This window comes from Mobula birostris, chromosome 11 (assembly GCF_030028105.1).
Source record: "Mobula birostris isolate sMobBir1 chromosome 11, sMobBir1.hap1, whole genome shotgun sequence".
Classification (NCBI taxonomy): domain Eukaryota; kingdom Metazoa; phylum Chordata; class Chondrichthyes; order Myliobatiformes; family Myliobatidae; genus Mobula; species Mobula birostris.
The window spans coordinates 40228281-40253488 of NC_092380.1; the positions used below are offsets into that span (position 1 = coordinate 40228281).

Genomic DNA, 25208 nt, shown 5'->3' on the forward strand with positions numbered 1-25208 from the left:
TTTTGTTCTTAAATCTTTGAAACGCCTTGGGAATTTAACTGCAAGATTTCCATCAAACTTCTGATCGTGGCTTCTTTCAGCTTCCTCTGATTCTGCTGAGCACTGATCCAGCTTCCTTCTGGTGAGGATTGGGCTTGAGAGAAGAAGCCCACTGTTGGAAGAATTCTGCCACTTGCACCCTTGTCATACACTGGGTTCACTGTGCAGGCATCTGAGATATCAATGTAAATAAGTTCGAATCAGAATCACTTTATTGCCAGTATGTAAAACACACCAGAACTGTGGTTCAGTGCCAAGTACAAAAGCACAGGACAATACCATAGCAGACAAATTTGAGGAAGGACATTCTTGCTATTGAGGGAGTGCAGCGGAGGTTCACGAGGTTAATTCCCAGGATGGCTGGACTGACATATGTTGAAAGATTGGAGCGACTGGGGTTGTATACACTGGAATTTAGAAGGATGAGAGGGGATCTGATTGAAACATATAAGGTGATTAAGGGATTGGACACGCTAGAGGCAGAAAACATGTTCCCAATGTTGGGAGAGTCCAGAACCAGAGGGTACAATTTGAGAATAAGGGGTAGGCCATTTAGAACGAAGTTGAGGAAAAACTTTTTCACCCAGAGAGTTGTGGATCTGTGGAATGCTCTGCCTCAGAAGGCAGTGGAGGCCAATTCTCGATGCTTTCAAGAAAGAGTTAGGTAGAGCTCTTAATGATAGCGGAGTCAAGGGATATGGGGAGAAGGCAGGAACGGGGTACTGATTGTGGATGATCAGCCATGATCACAGTGAATGGCGGTGCTGGCTCGAAGGACTGAATGGCCTACTCCTGCACCTATTGTCTATTGTCTAACACAATAGCAATAATGCAAACAGCCAGGAGCAATCAACAATTAGCAGAACAGTCAGATGGGCAAATGTCAATAATCAATATATGAACAGACTCAATAATTTTATCAGCAGAACAAGGAGATCAGGAAAGACCATTTAACAATGTTGTGCAGGGACTGTTCAGGTTTTACACCGGAGTGAGCTTTGTTGAGAAGCCCATATAGCAACGGGAAAGAAGCTTCAGAGATGATGTGTAGTCCTGGTGGTGACGAACTTGTAGTGTCTCCCTGATGGCAAATTGGTGAATAGGTGACTGCTGTGGTGGGTGGTGTCTGCAGTAATTTTCTCAGCTCTTTACTTTGCTCTGTCAATGAGCAGGTCTTTTAGTGTCGGTACCTGACAGCCAATGGTCTCCACTGAGTGGGTCACTTGCTGCAACCTGCACTTGGAGAGGGAGGAGGAGGTGGGAAAGCAAATGGTGATAGAGGTGGTCACAACACCCTCAATGATGGCTGAGTAAAAATACATCATGATAAGCCCTGAGATGTTAAATTTCCTAAGCTGGGGTAGGAAGAACAATCTGCTGGGCTTTCCTAGTGGGGAGTGTAACATGCTTGTCCTACCTCAATATATTGATAATGGTGGTCCCCAGGAATCTGACTGACTCAACCACACACAGCCTGCCATTAATTTTCAAGGGGGGATGTGGCAGGTAGGGGGTTGTTGGCAGGTCAATCCTCATTTCCACTGTCTTGATAGCATTGAACTCCAAGTTCTTATGAGCACACCTTGCAGCATTACTGTCTACCTCTTTGATATCAGGTCACCATCTATTAGAGATGGGACCAACTACAGTCCTGTCATCTGCAAATTTTAGGAATTTAATGGATTTGTCTGGAGGTACAGTCATTTGTATGAAGTTGAGAACAGGAAGGGTGAAAGAACACAGCCCTGGGGAGAGCCTATGCTTATAGACATTGGATTAGACAAATTGCAACCCAGCCTTGCACACCGCTTCCTGCCTGTCAGAAAGCCGACAGGTACTGTAGGGTAAGGCTAGCTGGGTTAGCTTGTGGAGGAGCAACCCTAGAACAATAATGTTGAAGGTGGTGCTAAAATCCACAAACAAGATCCTCACATAAGTGCTGGGGAGTCCAACTGTTGGAGAATGTAATGAAGGCACAACTGAGTGATTTGCTGTATAAGTAAACTGTAGCAGGTCAAGAAGAGGATCAGTAATGGACTTAAGGTAGGCCAACATTAGACGTTCAAAGGTTTTCGTAACTACTGAAGTCAGAGCGACTAGGCTATAATCAGTACGTCCAGTGATCTTACTTTTCCTGGGAAATAGAACAACTGTAGCAACTTTAAAGTAGCTGGAACCCTGCATATTTGTTGAATATCTCAGTGAAGACTAGTGCTTGCTAATCCATACAGTGCCTTAAAATACCAGGTGAGACACCAAAAGGGCCTGCAGCTTACAGAATCAGGTTTATTATCGCCATCATTTGTCATGAAATTTGTTAACTTAGCAGCAACAGTACAATGCAATGCATGATAATATAGAAATAAATAAGTTACAGGAGTTTATATATATTAAATAGATTAAAATAGTGCAAAAACAAAGTAGATGGAGGAAGCAACATGATTTCAGCTCAGAGTCACCCTTCAGAGGGGGTCCTCCCATTCACTGTCTTTCCTCTCCTGCATTACTCCATTACTGCCCCTCTCTTCGTATCATCATCTTGCACAACTCCTTACCCCCACTGGGCCCTCAAGCCATGCTCAACTTCCTTAAACCAGCCTGCACTCCCTGGTGAAACCCTCACAGTTGTGGTATGAGCTGAGGTTGGGGACTGAGCAGGATTGTGTTGGGTGGGCAGATGCGATGGAGAGCATAGAATTAATGTGTGGGGACAGATGTGAAACATTTGAGAATGTGAAGAGAATGGCATAGATGGAGTGCTGGCAGCAGGAGTGGCAGGTTGGGAATGTGGAGTTTGTAGCAGGTTCAGGGGGTGCAGAGGAATTATCAGATTTGGGAGGGCTGTGAGTGTTGTCATGGATACAGAACAGGAAAAGTCTCTTTGGCTCACCAAGTCACTGCCAACCATCAAGCACCCATTTCCACCAAGCTCACCTTCATCGCGTTTTCCTCTCACGGTATTGACAATCAACTCCCTTCAGATTCTACCATTTACCTACACACTTAGAGGCAACTTACAGCAGCCAACTGATCTACTGATCTTTTAGGATATGGGATTACATCAGTGAACTGTCATGGCAGGTTTTGTGGTAAGCATTGTGCGTGTGTGTGTGTGTGTTTTTTTTTGTGTGTGTGTGTGTGTGTGTATATGTATGTGTGTGGGAGAGGGGATGTTATAGGACCAGTGGACTGTGTGGTGTGCCTGTAGGTAGGGGACTTTGGATAGATGATTGGCGATGGTAATATTTAATAGTTGGCATTAATTTTCTGTGGAGTGTTGGTGACGAGCTTCCACTGCATGGCGAAAGTACTCCACGATGTTGTTGGAGAGGGTGCTCCAGGGTGTTGACCATGTGGTGAAGAAGCAATGCCAATTTATTCACATCAGGGTGGTCCCTGACTTGGCGAGGATCTTGTGTCCATTGTCTTCCGTGAGAGAGATGCCGGATCTGGGAAGTGCTGTTAAAAAGGCTCAGGAAGTTGGAGGAATACACTGATATGAGCGGAGAATTCGTTATGGCATAGGAAGCAAACAATGGGGAAAAATGGATCTTTCTGTGGTGTGACTGGTGGGATGCTCCATGGTTCGGTATTTGAGTCCAGCGTTTGCAGTTTGTCTCAACTTAGTCCAAAATGGACCAGCCCTAAATCTGTACACCCCTCAGCATCTTTCCTGTAGCTAATCCATCCAGTTCCATGAGGATTTCAGATTTTTCTTTTGCTTCCTATATTTCCTGAATCTAATTAAACTTAATCATCCCAATCTTTCCCTGTATTGTTGTTCCAGGAATCATCTGGTGAACTGACACTGTCTTTCATAGTAAGGCCTTCCTCAGTTAAGGAGATCAAGACTGCATGCAGGTGTGGTCTTAGCAAAGTCCTATTCAATTGCAGTGAGGCATCTCTGCTACTGTATTTCAAATACTCTAGCTTTGAAAGGAAGAATGCCTTATGCCTTATTTATGCCTTCCTACACCTTCTTGTTGCACTTTCTTCTTTTCTAATCTCTTGCTGTTCAGATGATCTGCTTCCCTGTTTATACAGCCAAAGTGGATAGTCTCACAGTCATCTATATTGCATTGTATCTGACATGTAAAATCAACTCAGCCTATCCAAATCTCTACCAACCGTATCTCAGCTGACCCCTACCCTTACCTTTGAGTCATCAGCAAACTTGGCAGTTTCACGTGTAATTCCCTCATTAATATGCATCTTGAAAAGTTGTGGCCCAACCACTGAACCCTATGTTACCCTATTAGTCACTGCCTGCCATTTGGAAAAGGAGCCATTTATTCCCTTGTAGCCAATATATTACATGCCTGGTCTACTTCAGTTTCAGGATATTGATGGGAGGGTAGGACTCTGCAATGGTAATTCTGTTATACAGGTTTCTCCCGCTATCCGAAGGTAGAGCGTTCCTGTGAAATGGTTCGTAAGCCGGAATGTTGTAAAGTGAAGAAACAATTACCATTTATTTATATGGGAAAATTTTGTGAGCATTCGCAGACCCAAAAATAACCTACCAAATCATGCCAAATAACACATAAAACCTAAAATAACAGTAACATACAGTAAAAGCAGGAATGATATGATAAATACACAGCCTATATAAAGTAGAAATACTTTTCCACAATCATTGCCTGAACTGTTCTCCGTAGCGAAAATCTCACGCAAGCGCCGTCGGCAAAAACGGTGCAAGCACTTTCCAGTAACCTTTAAGCCAGCGGTCCCCAACTACCGGGCCGCGAGGAAACGATATGATTTGGCGATAGGAGTCAGCTGCACCTTTCCTCATTCCCTGTCACGGCCACTGTTGAGCTTGAACGCACGCGAGGTCATTAACCGCGCGTCATCCATGTCAGCACGGGAAGGAGATCAACTCCTCGAGCTTGCAAATAACGGTGGGCTGAAAAGTATGTTTGATATAACATCTCTGCCGGCATTCCGGATCACAGTCAAGGCTAAATATCCTGAGGTAGTCAGGAAAGCACTGAAAACGTTGCTTCCATTTCCAACATATCTCTGCAATGAATGCAACGAAAACTAAATCGCGGAATAGACTGGACATAAGGAACCCCCTTCGAGTATCGCTGTCTCCCATCACCCTTCGATGGGACCGTCTTGTTGCACGAAAACAAGCCCAGGGCTCCCATTGATTCAGCGATATTGGTGCGTTGCAATGATTTTATATTTTCATATGAGGAAAATATGCGCTGTGTGTTTGATATCCAAACGTTACTTAAAATGTTATGATGCTATTATAAGTGACTTACATAACCATGTAACAATTACGGCATAGAAACAGGCGATCTCGCCCCTTCTAGTCCGTGCCGAACGCTACCCTCACCTAGTCCCACCGACCTGCACTCAACCCATAACCCTCCATTCCTTTCCTGTCCATATACCCATCCAATTTTTCTTTAAATGATAATGTCGAACCTGCCTCTACCACCTCTACTGGAAGTTCGTTCAACACTTCAAGCTCCCCTGTCCTCCCCTCATAATTGTCTTATCGCTATATTCATGCGAGGAAAATATGTGCTGTGTGTTTAATATTAAATTTGTTAGATAAACCCTTTTAGAAACGAAATTGAGTGTATTAGCCACTTATCACCTATATTCCGGTCGTGATTAACACACCGCCGCCCCCCCACGCCGCCACCGCCGCCAACAGAATCGGCAAAAACAATTTTTAAGAAATCGGCACGTAAACGCATGCGCAAGTTACGCATGCGCACTGGTGCCCACACAAGGCTTAATGGTCATTGTAGTCTTTCTCGGGGTAAACCCAACATATTTGACTGCTACTCTTGTCCGTTGGCAACCATACCCCCCCCCCCCCCCCCCCCCCCGGTCGGCCGGTCTGCAAGAATATTGTCAATATGAAACCGGTCCGCAGTACGAAAAAGGTTGGGGACCCCTGCTTTAAGCTATGAAGCTGCCAAATCATACCAAATAACACATAAAAATGCACAGCCGATATAAAGTAGAAATAATGAATGTACAGTGTAGTATCACTTACGGGAATCGGGAAGACAGCGTCAAGCACACTGATGATGGTGTGTTAAGCTGAGTCGTCGGAGGTTGGGGTGGTGCAGTGGCCCCCAGCCTCCAGGCTGCCGACTGATACCGATCCGCAAAGCATGCAACGGTCCAGCAGTAGCCGGGATGCACACAGCACATCTTTAAGAAAAAAGCCGAAATAAACATGCTAATTAATTAGGTGCTGCCCGGCACGTAACTGTCGGCCCAGATCAGAGGCGATGCAATCGGCAATCGCCTCTAATCTGGGCCGACAATTACGTGCCGGGCAGCACCTAATTAATTAGCATGTTTATTTCGGCTTTTTTCTTAAAGATGTGCTGTGTGCTTCCCGGCTACCGCTGCATTCTCCGCAAATCGGTATCTGTCCGCGGCCTGGGGGTTGGGATGGTGGGACACTGGGGTGTCATCTCATCGTCGTCTGTTTCCATTAGGGCAGGCAGGTCATCTTCTCCTATGTCTGCCTGCCTCGATGTTAAAGGTCGAGGTTCGTTGGCTGATGTGGAAGGCTTGCTTGACTGCTTAGCCTCGCGCATTTTTCTATCTTACAGTTCTTTGTAAGGACTCAAACCATCCTGCAGATATGCCCTAAACCGATGTACCTTTTCAAAATTAAAGTCTTACTTTATCATTGCAATGAAAATCTCACGCAGTTGCTTCACGTTCAGTTCCTGGACAACTTCACTTTCGCTACTGCATTCGGTTTCGATTGTTATCCTTTCCTCTTCCAATTGCATCAGCTCTTCTTCTATCAGTTCTTGGTCATGGGATGCCAAAACCTCTTCAGCATCATCTTCATCAACTTCCACAAGCCAAACTGACTTTGCTCTTACTTTGTTCACCACGATCGAAACGCTTAATTATGTCTAGTTTTACGCTAAGTGTAACACCCTTATGAGCTCTTTTAGGCTTTTCCGATACCTTAGAATTCATCTTGCTAACGGCTGCTCACAGGCCTGCGTCGGGCATTTTCATGCCTTAAGCCTGGTTTATACTTCTGCGTCAACTGGACACCGTTACCTACACAAGTGACCTACGCGCGTTGTGAGCATTCATACTTGTGCGTTAGTGTGTTTGCGTCGCTCTGCAATTTGCACACGTCACTCACGCATGCGCACTCACCTACCCGCGCAAGGCTTCATGGTCATGGTAGCCTCAGGGTAAACAAGACGCGAGCGTCCTTTTTCGTGCGAAATGTGTCCTCCATAATTTCGGAGGTCTGTAAAGCTTTATGGAAAGCATTGCAGCCAGAGTTCCTTCCCTGCCTTTCAGTTGCCCAATTGGAAGCTATTGCAGCGTAGGGTGAAGTGCGATGCTACCAAGTGGACCAACCACAGTTGTTGCGTTCTGTGTTGCCGCGACGCGGTGTTACATTTTGGGAGAGGTGCGCGTCGCAGCAACGCAAGCTCTCGCGTAAGGTTCCACGTCGGCTTTGCATAGGGTTTGCGGCGACGCAGACCTTACAGCGACGCGTTGATGCAGAAGTATAAACCAGGCTTTACAAGGTGCAGATTGGAAGTCTGTGTGGGGCGCCACTCCTCACACAGATTAGAGCAGTGAGTGATTAAGTGCCTTGCTCAAGGGCACAAACACGCTGCCACAGCTGAGGCTTGAACTAGCAACCTTGAGATAACTAGACGAACGCCTGGGTTAGATGGCCTTAAGTTAAAAGGGGAAATTGGTGGGTTGTGTCTGTTTTTCCTGGAGCAAAGGAGATAGAAAAGTGACATGATAGAGATGTATAAAATTATGAGAGAGACTTAGGGTAGATACCCAATCTTTTCCCATAGAATGGGTATCATAATCGTGTTTACTATCACTGGCATATGCTGTGAAATGCGACAGCATTACATTGCAATACATAATAAATTACAATAAGAAATAATATATAAATAAACAATTAAATTAAGTAGAGCAAAAAAGAGAAAAAGTAGTTAGGTAGTGTACAGGGGTTCATTATCCATTTAGAAATCTGATGGCAGTGGGAAAGGAGCTGTCCTAAAACATTGAGTGTGTGTCTTCAGGCTCCAGTACCACCACCTTAAGGGTAGCCATAAGAAACAGGCATGTGTTGGATGATGGGGACCTTTAATGATGCCTGCCACCTTTTTCAGGCATGGCCTTTTGAAGGTGTTCTGGATGCGGGGGAGGCTAATGCCCATGATGGAGCTGGCTGAGTTTTCAACTTCTTGCAGCTTTTTCTAATCTTGTGCAGTGGCCCCTCCATACCTTGCAGTGATGCAACCAGTAAGAATGCTATCCACGACACATGAGAACCTTTGTTTTGACATACCAAATCACCTCAAAACTCATAATGAAAGATTGCTACTGTCATGCCTTCCTTGTAATTGCATTAATATGTTGGGCCCAAGATAGATCCTCAGAGATGTTGACACCCAGGAATTTGAAACTGCTGATTCTTCGATGAGGACTGGTGTGTGTTCCCTTAAGTCCACCGTCAATTCCTTTATCCTGCTGATGTTGGCTGCAAAGTTGTTATGACGCTGCTCAACCAACTGATCTTCCTCATCTTATATGCCTCTGCGTTACCATCTGAAATTCTGCCAACAATAGCCATGTCATCGGCAAATTTTTAGATGGTGTTTGAGCTATGCCTAGGCGCACAGATGTGGGTGTTGATAGAGGAGAACCGTGGGCGAAGCACACATCCTTCAGGTATGCTAGCATTGTTTGTCGGCAAGGAGGCAACGTAACTTCCAATCTGTACTGATTGTGGTGTCCTGATGAGGAAGTCAAGGATCCAGTTGCAGAAGGAGGTACAGAGGCCCAAGTTTTGGAGCATGTTGATTAGTACTGAGGGATTGATGGTGCTGTATGCAGAGCTGTAGTCAATAAACAGCAGGCTATTGTCCAGGTGATCCAGGGCCAAGTGGCGAGCCAGTGGGATTGCATCCACTGTAGACCTATTGTGGCGATAGGCATCTATAGTCTAAAACCATAGGGCATAGGTTTACGGTGAGAGGGAGGAGGTTTAAAGGGGATCTGAGCTTAGGTTTTTCTGCACTGAGTGCTTGGTATCTGGAATGAGCTGCCAGAGGAGGAGGAGGTGGTGGAGGTGGAAGCGTTAGTGACATTATAGGCATCTGGACAGGTATTTGAATGTGTAATGCGAAGTAGTGATAGGGAATTAGGGGAAGCAAGTGAGGTTAGTAGAGTCGGTCATGATGGTTAGCATAGATGCTTTGGGCTAAAAGCCTGTTACAGTACTGTATACTTCTGACTCTGATTCTAAATTTTTACTACATTCTCTCCAGAGCTTCACATCTTTACTGAAATGTGGTGCCAAGAAATGAAGACGATACATTAGCTGTAGCTGAGCTAGTGTTTTATGAAGGTTCACTATGGCTTATTTCCTCTTATACTCTTCTGCTTCTGTATGTGAAGCCAAGGATTCTGTTTGCTCTCTTAACCACTTTCTCAACCTTCCCTGCTCTTTCAGTGAACTATGAGTATACTCTTAGCCTCTTCTTTCTTACTGCCATACTTCCAACCACTTTATACTTCCAGCACTAAATTTTATCTTTCACCTATTCATCCATTTCAACAGTCTTTTTGTGTGATTAATATCCTCTTCACAACCCATTCACTTCCCTTCTGTCATTTACAAACTTGACTATTGTGCCCTAAACATCCCAGTCCAAGTCATCAGTATATACTAAGGAAGCCAACATACGTGCTACTGATTCCAGGGGAAACTCCGCTCTTCCTTTCTCTCCGTTCCAAAAAAAATCTTTGGCTGTTGTACTGATTCTTTCTACTTAACACATTTTTAGCTAGGCTGTTACTGCCTCTTCCATAGCCTTCAACCTTGATAACATGCCTATTCTGTGGCATATCATCAAAGGCCTTTTGTAAGTCCATATATAGGTACATTTCCCTTTGTTTCTTTGTTGCTTTATCACAAAACTTCCAAATTGTTAGACACAATTTGCATTTAATAATTCCATACCGGTATCTGTAATCAATTTACATATGTAAGTGGTCGTGAGTTCTTAGTGTTTCTAACATTTCCCCTGACACCGACATTAAACTGACCAGTCGGTCATTACTTGGTTTATCCCTACAATCATTTTTGAGTAAAGGTTAAGATGTGCAGTTTTCCATTTACCACTCTTGAATCTACAGAAGACTGTTGCCAGGCTTCTACTAATTTCCTTTCTTACTTTCCTTGTAAAGAGTGGGTGCATTCCAAGCAGGTCAAGTGATTTATGTCCTGCTAGCACTTCAAGCACCTTCTCTGGATACATACAAAAAAAAAGTGATTAGATTTAGGATGATTATTAAAAGGTATGGCAAGCCTGATGCATTATGTGTAAAGAGAAAGCAGCATAGTTTAATGGGCCAAATAACAAACTTGGGTATTGTCTGACATAGAGGTAGGAGGAACAACTGTGATATGTACTGTCTTTCTACATTTATATCTGTTAAGTGTTATAGGTTAAGTGTGATGTTTTGGGAATGTTGTGTCTGCCTTCCCTGTGAAGAGGTAGAAATGTATATTCACACATATATGCCCAGTTGTAAGGACTACATATACACATAATGTGAGGGGAGTCAGTATGTCTTTGTTGGCAATTAAGCCTTGGTATTATTGTTTCCCTCTGGCTGGCACAACAGGAAGGAAAGTAGGGGAGTGTAGTGTGTGGATGAGTGTCTCCTAGTCATACCCAATATTAATTCCGACCATTTCTCTTCCATGCTTTCTCCTCCTGCAAGGAGTGGAAGGTACCAGTCTACTGCTGTCTTTGCTTCTTAGCAATAATTTCTCATTCTTTTAGTTTTGCTTTGTGGCAGCAGATTGTGGGATTTGTATCTTTATTTGTTACATGCTCTGCTAGATTTGCTGTGACATTAAACATTTTAATTTATATATAAATACATTATTCCTGGATTTTGGTTACCAGCTTGGCTAATGGCCTTTCCTTTTTGTTTATTTGCAGGTTTTCATTGAACTGAGTCACATTAAAAAGTGCAATACAATCAAAGGAGTCTTTGTCCTGGAAGAATTTGGTAATTAAATGTTTAATATTGGCTGTATGCCAGGTACAAGTATCACTCAAACATGACAGTGACGGAGACACTCCTTCAGAAGGGTGGGAGCAAGCATGGAGAGGTGTGCAGTTTGCAGCCAAGAGGGATGGACTTTATACAAGTGCTGAGGGAAGCTTGCGCTCAGACTCTTGAAGATATTTGGAGCTTTCTCGTTGAGATCGACACGGGGTGAGTGGGTGGTCTGTCTGACTAGCAGTTGCACTGGTTAGCATCCTCATGATGGTTCTGATGTTTCAGTCAGGGTATCGACTTCACCATCATTGCAGCAGACAACCACTTCAGTGATGACGTATCATCCCAAACAGTACCTCTGGTCTAGGTTTCCCCAGGTTCAAATAGCGAAACTACTGGCAGATGTACAGAATTAAAATTAAAATTGGTGAGGCCAAATTTGGAGTATTGTGTACAGTTCTGGTCACTGAATTATAGGAAAGATGTCAACAAAATAGAGAGAGTACAGAGAAGATTTACAAGAATGTTACCTGGGTTTCAGCACCTAAGTTACAGAGAAAGGTTGAACAAGTTGGGTCTTTATTCTTTAGAGCGTAGAAGGTTGAAGGGGGATTTGATAGAGGTATTTAAAATTATGAGGGGGGTAGAGTTGGCGTGGATAGGCATTTTCCATTGAGAGTAGGGGAGATTCAAACAAGAGGACATGAGTTGAGAGGGGGCAAAGGTTTAGGGGTAACATGAGGGGGAACTTCTTTACTCAGAGAGTGGTAGCTGTGTGGAACAAGCTTCCAGCAGAAGTGGTAGAGGTAGGTTCGATATTGTCATTTAAAGTAAAATTGGATAGGTATATGGACAGGAAAGGAATGGAGGGTTATGGGCTGAGTGCAGGTCTGTGGGACTAGGTAAGAGCAAGTGTTCGGCACGGACTAGAAGGGCCAAGATGGCTTGTTTCTGTGCTGTAATTGTTATATGGTTAAAAGCAAGAAAAATACAGTTTTTACCCAGCACAGAAAAAGACTAGCGTATTGTTTGCATAAAACAAACACCCCTTTTTACTCATTAGTATAGCTTCTCACAGTGTACCTCAGTGTGTTTTCTTCTGCGAGTCTTCTGTCAAGCTTTGATTTAGTGATTTGTGGTATTATCATGAAGATGAGTGTTACAAGGTCTAATGTTATCTGCGTGAGATAGACACAGTGAAAGCACAGTGCTGCATTTATCCCATATTGTCTTTGTGCTCAACAGTGCGGTAATGAAAGAAAGAGGTGCATTTTACCTGCATCTTCTCTAGTTCAGTGTAAGAATATTGTTTGTTTTTGATTCAGGGTATTTTAATGAAAGACTGTGCTGATTGTTAAGAGTATTATGGTCTTGGGAGTATTGACCTGGAACAAATGTCAGTTTTGAGTTTACCTAGTTTAACAACCATGACACAATTTTTTTTTTGTAATAAGGAGATGTTGTATATTTTCGACTTTTGTTCCAGTAGCTCAGGTTGATCTTAAATGTGGTGAATTGTATTTTATCCTGTTATTCTGTGTTAGAATCATACAGTGAGTAAGCAGTCTCTTCGGCCCTCTGGCCACTGTAGTTTGTTAATGAAGGAAGTACAATGTGTTAATGAAGGAAGTACCAGTAGCGAAAAGGGTGTTGCAATAAAAGAATTTACCAAGAATTATCTCAAATACTGTTAACATTGTCATTCCAGATAGGGTAGCAACTAAACGATTGTGTAATTTTCCAAGTATTGTCCCGGTGGATGTGTATTTTGCAGTGAAACAACTGAGCTGCTGCTTCCCCATATTGATCCGGTTTCTTAGGTGTTGCATAGAAAGAGCCACTGCATTTCCACAGTATTGACCTTGAGACTTGGGAAAAGATGTAGATATTGTTGGCAGGTGGGTGTTACTTCTTGGATATACCTTTTCCACAAGAAGAAGAATGGAATTCTTCATTCTTGGTGTCATGGCCAAAACTGAGGGATAGGTGGAAACCCTGTGTGTGAAACATGCAGAATATGTGTGTGTGTGAAAGAGAAACATGCAGAACGTGTGTATGTCTGTGTATGGTTGTGTCCTTATATACAAGTTTGTATGGGTTTGTATATGCAGCCAAAGCTCAGATAACTGCCATCCTTTAGTTACTGGAGGGGGGAGTGCCCAGGCCAATATTGGATTAACCAATTCATTTTACTAACTGGTTCTTATCAATTCAGGCACGTGTCACATACTCAACTCCTGTGGTACATTTTTCAGCCTATGCAATGTATGTACTTAAGTACATTTTCAGGTCTTCTTCCATTCAGGTTATGAGGGTGAAGCAAATCATAATTGTACCAGCCTGGCATTGGAAAAAGGTCACTGTAAGGGAGAAAGTCCAGCTTTAGGTGCTGGTTAGGTGGTATGTGGAGTTAGGTTGTACACTTCAGGACAGCACAAGAAAGGATATCAGGACCTTTAGATAAGTGCAATGCAGAATCATCAGAATTAAATAACTTAAGGCTTGTATTCTGAGATGTAGAAGATAACTAGGTGTTTTTATTTAGATTTGAAAGGATTAAAAGAGTATATTTCTGCTAATGTAGGAATCTAGGGCAATAGAATATGATCTTCAATTCAGGAGAGCAATTAGAAAACATTTCTTCAGGAAAGGATGCCAGGGTGTGTAATTTTCCACCACAAAAAAAGCATACAAGGTGCCAAGTTGGCTATTAAAGTATTAATGGATTTCTGCTAGTCAAAGGATTCAAATATCAAAGGCCATGAAATGCTCAGTAGGACAGACAACATCTTTGGAGAATGAAACAGAGTTAACACGTTAGATCAACAACTCTTGATCAGAACCTAAAATGTTAACTGTTATTTCCAAAACTCTTGTTTTAGATGTTGTGTATTTCCAACACTTTGCAGATGCTGGAGTTCTAAACTTCATAGATTTGCATGCAGATAATGCTGGCATAAACTGGCCTTTGTCACCTACCACTGACCCCATCTGGCATTTAACTTGCCACCCTCCCTTAACTGCCATGGGGTTTTATTCTTTTGACTTGCCTACTGTGTGAGACTTTATGAAAAGCCTACATTAAACACATTAAGCCTGCTGTACTCCTTTGTACAGAGTATTGTATCCTTGCATGCACTGCTTCAGACCCATAGATGCAGCTCTGGCTATAAATGAAAACATCTCTCTGTAGTAATTCCATTTAGTTTTACATCTCAGACACTGCATTGTGCTGCCCCTCTGGTTTTATTTTTGTTTATACAAAACTGCACTCCAAAGTAACATGCTATGTGTAACACTCTCACCAGAGCTCGTATACAAACTTGGCTCGTTAGCTAACTCTGCTAACAGCCACGTGACTCAGTGGTGAGAAGGCCACGTTTCATAAACAATATATATCTCGGGTTGGTATGATTTGGGTTTCAAGTAAACAGGAACACTGGGAATTCCGATTAAAGGAATCTCGATTTGAGCGAATGCTGTGTAAATACTGACCACGCACAATTATCGGTCACCAATAAAATAACAGATCATACACCAGCATAAAAGTATAGTGGAAGTATATTTACAAATTTCAGCTTTATCAAACAGTTAATAGGAAAAAGAAAATTAAAAAAATAAGTACAAGAACCGATTACAATTAAACCAGTGTAAATATGCACATAATCATTGGAGCTCGTGTCGTGTCTGTGGTGGTCGGGTGTACAGCTTTACTCACGGTGATGTATTCTCATCACCAATCACAGGTAGGGCTTCCCCTTCATGGACTCCTTCGTGTCTTGAAGCATTCCTTGCATTAGGGTCTCCCCTTCAGATAAGATCATCCTGGCATCTTCTCTTGTCCTCTCCTGTCCACATCTCTCCCACCCGAAGACCACGAACCCAACTACTGTCTATCACAAATCTCTCTCCGCCCAGCTGTCTCTAGAACCTTCTTTCCATCCCACCATCCCGATTGACTGACACAACATTCCTAAGTTTAACAATAGATTTTTATTTTTAAACTAAAGCACTCTACCAGCAGGACACACTGCTTTTACAGAAACTGCTAGAATAAACTACCTCATAGCATAGCAGTAGAAATCTTAACCAGGGCATTGCATTCTTCTCCTCCTCACCCCTCCCCCACCAAAAATAGTCATGACCTCACGATTTTGGAACTTATTAAGCCAATTTTAATAGCACAGTATTCAAATAAATTTCGTGATTTCAGGATCCCCAATCCATTTCTAAATGGCAGTAACATGTCTCACTATTGGGTTAGATGCAACACTCTTTTTTCCAGTGCATCATATGCCACCCTACCTGGGGATTTCCTGACTCTCTGACACCTTATCTCAGCATCAGCTTCTTCAGCCTTAGGCACTAATTGAAACTGTTCCTGTTCACATGGGGATGCCTCCCTCTCTCTATCCATCATACCTTCCAGTGGCTCAAATCCCCTGGCCACCTGACTTGAATTTGGCTTCTTCCTCAATTATACTAGAGCCCAGTTTCCCCTCACTGTCTATTATCAGGTTTGCTTATCCATTGGTATCTGAGTCAGGGCTGGGAGATTCAGAAATCTCTTCATCAGTTCTTGGAGAGTTTGCATAAGGTAAAGCATACCATTTCCTCCCATTTCCTCATCCTCTTGAGTCTGTATAGTACTCAGTGGTTGGTTCCTCTGCAGGTCTTTCCACTGAAATCACATGGTTGTCAGCTAGTTGCCTTTGTGTTCTCTGCATGTCCCTTGGCTGGACAGAGGAGCACTTTTAGTAATAGACTTAAGACAACTGCACTGCTTCAAGGTCATTCTTACCCTCTGTCATTAGGCTCTACAATGAGTCAACCTATAGCGGGAAGTGATGACCCCTTCTGTTAGACTGCTTGAGGTAACTTACTTTTTATTCATTCTTCTCTTCTAATATTTGTATATCTGTGCACTTGTAACGTTACTGTGACACTATAATTTCCTTTGGGATCAGTAAAGTATCTATCTATCTATCTGTCTATCTATATCTACTTCTGTGCAGAGATCTACTAGGTGTAGGTTCCGTATCAGGCTCTGGGTTAATACATACTGCCTGCCCTAGGGGTAGAAGGTGATTCCAATGGAAAATTTTGATAGGACCATTCCCATCCTCTGCCTTCACCTGGAAAACTGGCACATTTGGCATCTGGCTCTCCACTATGTAAGGCGTAGACGCTCAGCAGTCAGCCAACTTGTGCTTCCCTGGTAGCCCCAGATTTCTTGTTAAAACTCTGTCTCCAGGTATTAGTTGAGAGAACCTAATCTTATGATCATATCTCCTCTGTTTCTTTGGTTTTGCTCGGTAACCGAAACCGCTGCTAGCTCATAAGCGTTTTGAAGTTCTTTCCTCATGTCAGACACATACTTGAGATACATCACAGGAAAACTAGACTTTACGGTCACCAGGAAAAGATGTGCCATCGGCATCCCTCGTCTGAGGGTGACCTTTCTCTTCGACGTGTTCCTGATCATCGCTATCGTCCTATTTGCGTGGACAACCAAAGATTTCTGCAGTGCAGATTTCATCAGCACTCAAGCAGGTAAGCGTTGACTCTTCATCATGATCCTCTGGAGCATACACCAGGAGGGCCTCGGCATCAGGCATTCCAGGGAATATGGGGTTTCCCATCACTCCAGCTACTTCCCCAGGATGTAACATGACAGGTTGGACTGGCTGTACCACACAGTTCCTTGTTTCCACTCATCATCCTGCTTAGGAGGAACTCATACCTTCTCAAAAGTAGCTCTGATCACCAGGTGAATGGACATGGTTTTCAGAAAATTCTCTCCATTTCTCCTCTTCCATGCTCCCATGAGCCTTCTCACAACGGGAGTATTTGTTCCCACAATAATGGAAGCTTCACCTTTTTCAGCCGGATCCGGACAGACCAATACTGAAGTATCAAGGGTCTCAGCTACTCTAACATCTGCTTCCAAAAGCTCCAGTTTCAACAACAAAAAACCATTGTAGGGGTATCATCAATACTAAAGACCCAAATTTCTAGGCCTCTGAGTGGCATCAATGGTAAATGCATTAAATACTGTTTGTAAAAGGATCTGTAGAGTAGAGTAACCTGAGAACCTGTGTCAAGTATGGCTCTAGCATAAACGCCTTCTTAGTCGAGCTTGGTCCCACTGAGCCTTCAGGAATACGGTCTTGCACTTTAGTGTTTCCCTTGATACATTGATTGGAATGTGTTCTCTCCAAGACACCAGGCCGTTTCCTTACTGGGTCCCTCTGAAGATTCTCAACTTCTTTCTTTGTTTAAGCAACTGTTCTGAAGGTTTTCCTGTCCTTCACACTCCTGCTTGAAATGTCTATCTTCACATTTGTAACAGAAATACCTGCTGCTTCCCTCGTAAAGAGACTCCTGTCAGCAGCAGCCCTCTGCTTAGTATGCCCTACCGGTAGGTTTAATTTCCTATCGGGCTTGTTACGCTGGCAGCACTAGCTACCATCAACCGAGATACCTCGGCTTGCAGGGTTTTTGCTTCAGCAACAGAGGCTACTGCCGAGGACTTTGCCCTACTGGTGGAGGCTTCCCAGTCCTCCATTGTATCTTCCTCCTCTCTCACTTCTCTGATCAGCTCAACAAGTGAGGGAGGGGACACATCTTACGAGACATTTGAATGCTTAAATCAATCACGTTGAGTGACAGCATGCCCTTCACAACTTGCCCCATCCTTAACAGATTTATCTCAGCCAGCTCAATGGCCCTTTACGGCACAAGCAATGCAGCTGTCTCTCCAGCCTGAAAATGTAGACAGAAAGTTTCTCCCCTTTCTCCTGGAATGTGTGTGAAAATCTCAGAAAACATTCTAAGCCTGCGATAACTGGCTGTCCGCTGGTACACTCTGGCATTTATCTACCAGTGATATAATTGCCAAAACCAGCTCAGAGTTTCCATTAATTGCCAAGGGACCCATTCGACCTTTCACATCAGACAACTCCTTTCCCTCACTTCACAGAAACAAGAACTTGTCTTTAAAGTCTTCGCCCCTAGCTACAAGCAACTCGTCTTTAGGGTTTTCACCCTCAGCTACATTTCTCTCCTTCCCTAAAAATCTGGACTGCCTACAGTTCCACCTCTCCAGGTTCTCTTAATGTATCGGGTAGCGCAACTTCAGTCACAGCACTGCTAGTCTGAATTAACACAACACCCTTACCAACTGTTCAACCAGCGTTACTTTCCCCAATACTTTTACGGAACTCAGCACTCTAAGTAGCAGTTCGTTGGACCTTCAAATATCCACCCTGCTCAGAACACAAGCATTATTTGTGGATAACCTCTTAGAATCGCACCAAACTTAAATCCCTGCTGCATCCATAATAAAATACAGTAATCACTTTCCCTGCTAGTTTAAACACTGGAACACTGACTTAAACACACGAACTGCTTAATCAGTCTTTAAGCAGCATTCACACAGCATCCGAAAACCCAAATGACACTCCTCCATATGTAAACCTCTCACAAACTTGGCTCGTCGGCTAACAGCCACATGACTCGGTAGTGAGAAGGCTACGCTTCATAATCAATATACGTCTAGGGTTGGTATGATTTAGGGTTCAACCTAAACATGGTGCATTCCATAATGCAGATCGCCAGACCCCAGATCCAAGTACACAGAACATACACACAGCACCTGTAACCTGTACTGGATGCTGGTTACTCCTTGTAAGCACAGCACTTTGTATCATATATACATTTCTCAAACTATATGTTCATAGCACTGTGCATCATCTACTTTTCTAGATGGCATTGAACCACCAGCGTTTCCAGTAAACACAGCTTCTGTTTATGTGCTTTAAACCTTGGTACGTATACTGAGCAGTGAACTCCAGTGTTTCTCTTAACCCTCTACACACTGCAGAGTCCCAGTGAGTGATCTCTGTATGTATGCAACAATGAATGAAATGACTTCTTTATACACAGCAGTGAGCATCAATGCATCTTAGTGTATATATCAACAAATACCTGAACACGATGCATCAGACTCGAATGTACCCCTGTTTATATTACACAAAGCACTGTTGTATTCCCTGTACACAACCCTGCCCTGGGTAAAACAGCATCAAACCCCAGTGCAAGCACTCTACTGTTATTTAGGGTACCATTGTCTGCAGCGCACACAGTCATTCCCTGGATACTAAACCCAGTGTACCATTGTCTGCAGTGAACACCATGTCCCCCCTCCTCCCATGCCCTCACCCTCACCCCACCCTGCTCCTGGCAGTCACTCACTTCCCCCCCCCCCCTTTGTGGCACCCGTTGCCACCCACCTCCGTCCCTGGGCTGCCCGCTCTCCCACCTTTTCTCCATATGGCGATCTCTCCCCCACAGCATGTGCTCTCGTCGCTCTCCCCTCACCCCCTAGCCGCTGCATGCCTGCCCCCTTCCTCGTTGCATTTGATATTGAGTGATAGTGGAGAATACATACCAGGACGCCTGCGTACCAGATAATCGTCTGAACTTATTGACAACTTTGCTTGTACAGTATGTGGACTCCTCCCATCTGACAGTGGCTAACAGAGTGACATGGGAATAACACTATTAACTACCACTACATCTCCCTTCTTGGGAAAAAAAAACTAGGTATGTATTTTTTGTCCATAGAACTGCATTGAATGAAATTGAGCGATTCAGTTCAGTTCACTTCACCCATGGCACGTAACTTATGCTGCTTGCATAAATGTAAAAAAAAATTGCCGACATACAAACCACCTTTCTCTGTTCTTAACAGTCTCTCTCTCTTTTCCTTTTTTTAAAACAACAACTTTTTTTTTGAAGAATAGTCTCACTTTGTGAAATGTTTTCCACATTAAAAACTCTTTTTTTGAAAAACACTGAGGAGTGGAGTTGACTTCCTGAACTCTCTGGCAAAGTAAGAGGATTATTCTGCCACTTTAGTCATTATTAGGTTATGGAGTATATCTCAGTCGTGGAACAGATAACGACCCGATCTGGTGTAGTTCTTGGAAGTGCTGGAGTGGATTCTTGAGCAGGTCTATCCTGCTCAGGGAAGTGGTCCTTGTCATAGGATTAGTCACTCTTATTTCTTCCTCTACCTTTCGTGGACTTCAAGCACACAAGCGTACGTCTGTTCCGCCTGGTTTCCTTTGTTTCTTTGGTTTCCTCTGATCACAAACAATCGTGCTGCATGCTGCTAGAATATTGTTCCTCTGGTGAATTGGTCTGAATCCAAACAGCGTCACCACTCCTGAGCGGTGACAAAGATTTTGATCTGTGTTTGAAATCGTGCATGGTCTTCGTTTTTGCACACTGTGTTATCTTGGAAATTTCTCACTTTGTCTTCATCCGATGGGTGAGATTGGAGAAGGCAAGGAAGAACAGGCAGACTTGTTCTCAGTCTCTGGCTTTTCCATTGACAGTTCTGATAGACTGTAGCCATTTACAAGAGGTGTAAGGCAATAAGCTAGTGGTGCTTTTCAGGGATCTTTTCCCTTGAGTAATGGACTCCTAACAGTTTGCACTGCTCTTTCCACTTCTTTTTTTTCCCGTGGGTATCGTGGACTGCTTGTCGGCGGTTTGAACTCATAGTCTCCAGCAAAGGCTTTGTATTCTGAGCAGCTGAATTGTGGACCACTTGTCTGATACAGGTGGTTAAAGTAGACCATGATCCAAACAAAGAGAGAGCTTTCCTTGGGGGCTTTAGATTCAAATAGAGAAGATTAGTGTACTATGGTTCAGTTGTAAAATGAGGCAGTGAGATTCAAAATGGACACTGGGGGCAGATATCACAGCCATCCCAGAAGGTCTGCTCACAAAACTGGTGAAGAAAACAGTCCAGGGTGAGTGAATACAGCTAGGTGCTGTATAACTGCTGCTGAGGATGTAGAGGACAGCCTGGACAGCTCAGCATTCTGTGAGTAGTAATCCACAGTGAGGAGATATTTGTCTCTTCAGCTCAAATGTCTGTGCCTGCACTTTTCCATGGAAAATCTGGAAACTCTGTGGGACAGGGAGGCTCAGCATGATTTTTGTGCAGTTTTCTGCATGCTTCACATTGCTTTACATAACCTCCCAGCTGTGTGCTTAGAACAGGCCACCACACGTATTGCTTTGCTTTTAGGCAACATTTTTTGATGCTTTGATGTCCCTGGTGGATTTGACTGATGATTTTGGCATGCACAGAACAAGGATGACAAGTCTGGAAGCCGTTAGCAACAAACCATCAAGAATGGTGATTGTGTCTCTTTCAAGCCAGCTCATGAGCTCCTTTTGGAACTGCCAGCCATCCAGGCTCTCAGTATTACATGACCCTGCTGCAGATTTGATCCTTTTTCAACTCAGTGCAAATTTACTCTGAAGCAGGAACACTGAACAACATAAGACATCCTCTTTTTTTTTACCATTTCTCATTTTTACGGATCTCTTTCACACTGAGCTTATGTTTCCTTGGCCCCATAAGGAATTTTTGTTGAGTTTAGCATAGGGACTGTTTTCTTCACCGGTTTTGTGAGCAGACCTTCAGGGATGGCTGTGATATCTGCCCCCATTGTCCATTTTGAATCTCACTGCCTCATTTTACAACTGAACCATAGTACACTAGTCTTGTCTATTTGAATCTAAAGCCGCAAGGAAAGCTCTTTCTTTGTTTGGATCATGGTCTTCTTTGACCTCCTGAAGAAATACCACTGAGTGACACTGACTTTTATAATGGCCAACTCTATTTCATTAGTGGCATTTCACTTCTTTTGCTGGACAGAGCTCTCTGACATGGAATGGAGACTTGCTCCTGTAGTTGGACATTTTACCTGCTCTTTGTTTCGCTTGTCTGTTTTGTTTGAGCTGATCTCTCCTGTCCCCTCTTTCTGTAGTCTTTCTGACTGCATCTTGCTTGTACCCGTCTTTGTGTACAGCCCCTAATCTGTGCTTCATCGTTTTCATGCCTGTTACTGATAAACATTCTCACTCTGCCTGACTATAGTGATTGATTTTCCTGCAATTGAAGTCTCTATGACAATTTGGTGTTTAGTAGCCTGACGACAATCCTGTCTCTATTGAGCTTATCTCCCAGAGTTCCATATGCACAGTTGTCTGGCAGCACGTGCTTCCTGGAGTTGAACTTTGGCCCCTCGTATATCACAATTTCACTTTCCTGGGAAATATTCTTTGAATTTGTCCTCCTTTTTCTGAGCATCTGTCCGTCTGATTCCTCCCGTGATGCTATCTGCTTCGTCACCCATGCAGTATATCAGCGTGCTTACTTGATGCTCTTCTGAAGCCTGACTGAGATTGTTTGCAACCTTAAATCTCTCAAAGCATCTGAATTGTCTTTCAAAGTCCCCTGGTTTAGAGAAATCAAATGTCTCAGGGGCTTTATTAGGTAAGTAGATATAGGTACTGCTGGGGTTTGCTCCATGTTCCTGTTTTATTTGTTACTTCATTTATTTTGACTACAAAAGCCGCCTTTTTTCTCCCCAGGAGCTTAGCTGACTTCTCTACTGTGTCTGTGTCTCTGTGTGCTTCCCCAAGGTAGTGGCCCACAGATTATTACAATGTATCCACTTTTGGGTACAGACTGGTGTTGCCTAGCAACTGGCCAATTCTTGGCTCCTGTCTCATGGTGTATACAATCAGCAACTAGCATAGACAGATACTTTATTGATCCCAAGGGAAATTATGATGTCACAGTAGCATTACAAGTGCACAGATATAAGTATTAGAAGGGAAGTAAAAAGAATTAAAAAAAATAAATTACCACAAACAGGAGGGGGGTCATCACTTCCCCGGCTGTAGGTTGACTCATTATAGAGTAGAGGTCGCCAACCCGTCGATTGCGATCGACCGGTCGATCTTTGAGACTTTCTCAGTAGATCTTGGAGAAAAATCAAAAATAAATATACAAATACTGTTGTAATGTGAACATTATAAAAGTAATACTAATTAGGATAATGGTAATATAGCAATATTTTCACTAAAAAGCTGTTTGTAAAGAGAAATTGTTTCCAGGTTGCGGGGGTTTAGTTCTGTTCTTTCTGCCCAGTGCGCATGTGTGTGTAGTTCCCCCGCCATGCACCGCGTTTTTAGCGTAGCCTGTGTTGCATCAAAGTGACCAATCAGATAAGAAAAGAGTACAGACTGTCGCAAACATCAATATACGACAGTGGTCCCCAACCTCCGGGCTGCGAAGCATGCAGTGGTGCAGCGGTAGTCGGGATGCACACAGCAGATTTTTTTTTAAAAAAGCCAAAATAAGCAAGCTACTTAATTAGATGCTGCCTAGCATGTAAATGTCGGCTCAGATCAGAGGCGACGCAATCAGCAATCGCTCGTGATATCCTGATAGCATAGCGGAGGCTCCACAAAAGAAGCTGAAAACATACAAATTCCATCCAGGATGGGAAGAGGAATTTCTATTTACCTTGGTGAAAGTCAAGTGTGTATGTACGTTGTGCCACCAAACTCAAGCACTGACTAAAAGAGGGAATCTGGAGCGGCACCGCAACACTAACCACCAGAAATTTAAAGACACCTACCCCCCAAAGAGCGCAATTTGTGCCTGGAAAGTTGAGCTGAAATCGGGGTTGAAGGCCCAGCAATCGTTTTCCACAAAACATGCTGCTCAAAATAAGGCTGCTATTGAAGCATCATTTCGTGTAAGTCACCTTTTGGCTAAACACAAGAAGCCTTTTACAGATGGCGATTTATTCAAGGAAGCAATGGTCATTATCGCAGAGGCTGTTTTAATGACTTTAAAAATAAAAACGGCATCACAACCGCAATACGTAATATACTGCTTGGCCCTGCAACAGTGACAAAGAGGGTAGAGTCACTGTCAGAGGACGTGGATATTTTTCACTACAGTTGGATGAATCCCTGGATGTATTGCAAACAGCTCAGCTTCTTGTATTTGTCAGAATGGCTTTCCGGGATTTTACAACAAAGGAGGACTTCCTCACTCTTTTTTAATTAAAGGAAAGAACGAGAGGTGAGGATATTTACAATGAGTTTTAAAAAAATATGTCCGTGAAAATGACATCCCCATTCATAAACTGGTGGCAATTACTACTGATGGGGCCAAGCAATGCGCAGTGTGTGCGTTGGCTTTATACCACTAAAAGTCAGTGCCTACTTCGGGTCAAATTATCAATGTGAAATTGCATTTTTACAGATGAAAATTATTAAATCTAAGTACAGGAGCTGACTTACTGACAGCCACCTCACTAGAGTTGCCAACTTTTTCACTCCCAAATAACGGACAAAAGTAGCAGTCAAATCCTGGGACACTTGTGTTTACTACCATGACCATGAAGCCTTGCGCGGGCACCTATGTGCGCATGCGTGCTGGTTTTTTAACCCCACGAATCGGTTTTGGCTTAATCTTCATTATTTCTACTTTATATAGGCTGTGTATTTATCATCTCATTCCTGCTTTTACTATATGTTAGTGTTATTTTAGGTTTTATGTGTTATTTGGTATGATTTGGTAGGTTATTTTTTTGGGTCTGGGAACGCTCAAAATTTTTTTCCATATAAATTAATGGTAATTGCTTCTTCAGCGTAAAGCACTTCGGCACGAAAGGTTTCATAGGAACGCTCTACCTTAGCGGGGGAATGTGGGACAAGTTGGCAACCCTACACCTCACAGACTGTCTCAGACTGGCTGTCTGTAGTTATGAGCCAAATTTCAGGGAACTAGCAGAAAGTATTCAGCCCAGTCATCACACTGAGTGCAACAGTCAATTTTTATTCATTTATTTTTCGTGTTGAAATAAAATTAAATAATGAAACTTAGAATTAAAGGTGTGAAGTATTGTAATATTCTTAAAGGAAGACAGCTATGGCCTGTTTGATATGCTAGTTACAATGTTTTCTAGTTTGAATTAATTTGAAAGTTTGACAGAAGTATTTTGTGTAATTCAAACACAATTCACCCAAATAAAAGGCCTCAAATTGGAAGTACAATCTGAGCTGTTTTTTCTCTAAACGATTTAGTGGGTAGATCTTGCCTTTCACTGAGGTCGAGGTAGGGGATCTTGGGCTTGAAAAGGTTGGTGACCACTATTATAGAGCCTAATGGCCGAGGGTAAGAATGACCTCATATAGTGCGGTTTGGTGCAGCA

General features: G+C 43.2%; 1 protein-coding gene across 6 annotated transcripts in view; it reads left to right on the forward strand.

Moving 5' to 3' along the window:
* The window catches only part of madd (MAP-kinase activating death domain), a 275897-nt gene that overhangs the window by 244743 nt on the left and 5946 nt on the right, over positions 1 to 25208 (forward strand). For all 6 annotated transcript variants that reach the window (XM_072272112.1, XM_072272113.1, XM_072272114.1 and 3 more), the window contains one exon: positions 11043 to 11112. In XM_072272112.1, coding sequence (XP_072128213.1) covers positions 11043 to 11112 — 70 coding nt within the window. The remainder of the gene's footprint in view (positions 1 to 11042; positions 11113 to 25208) is intronic.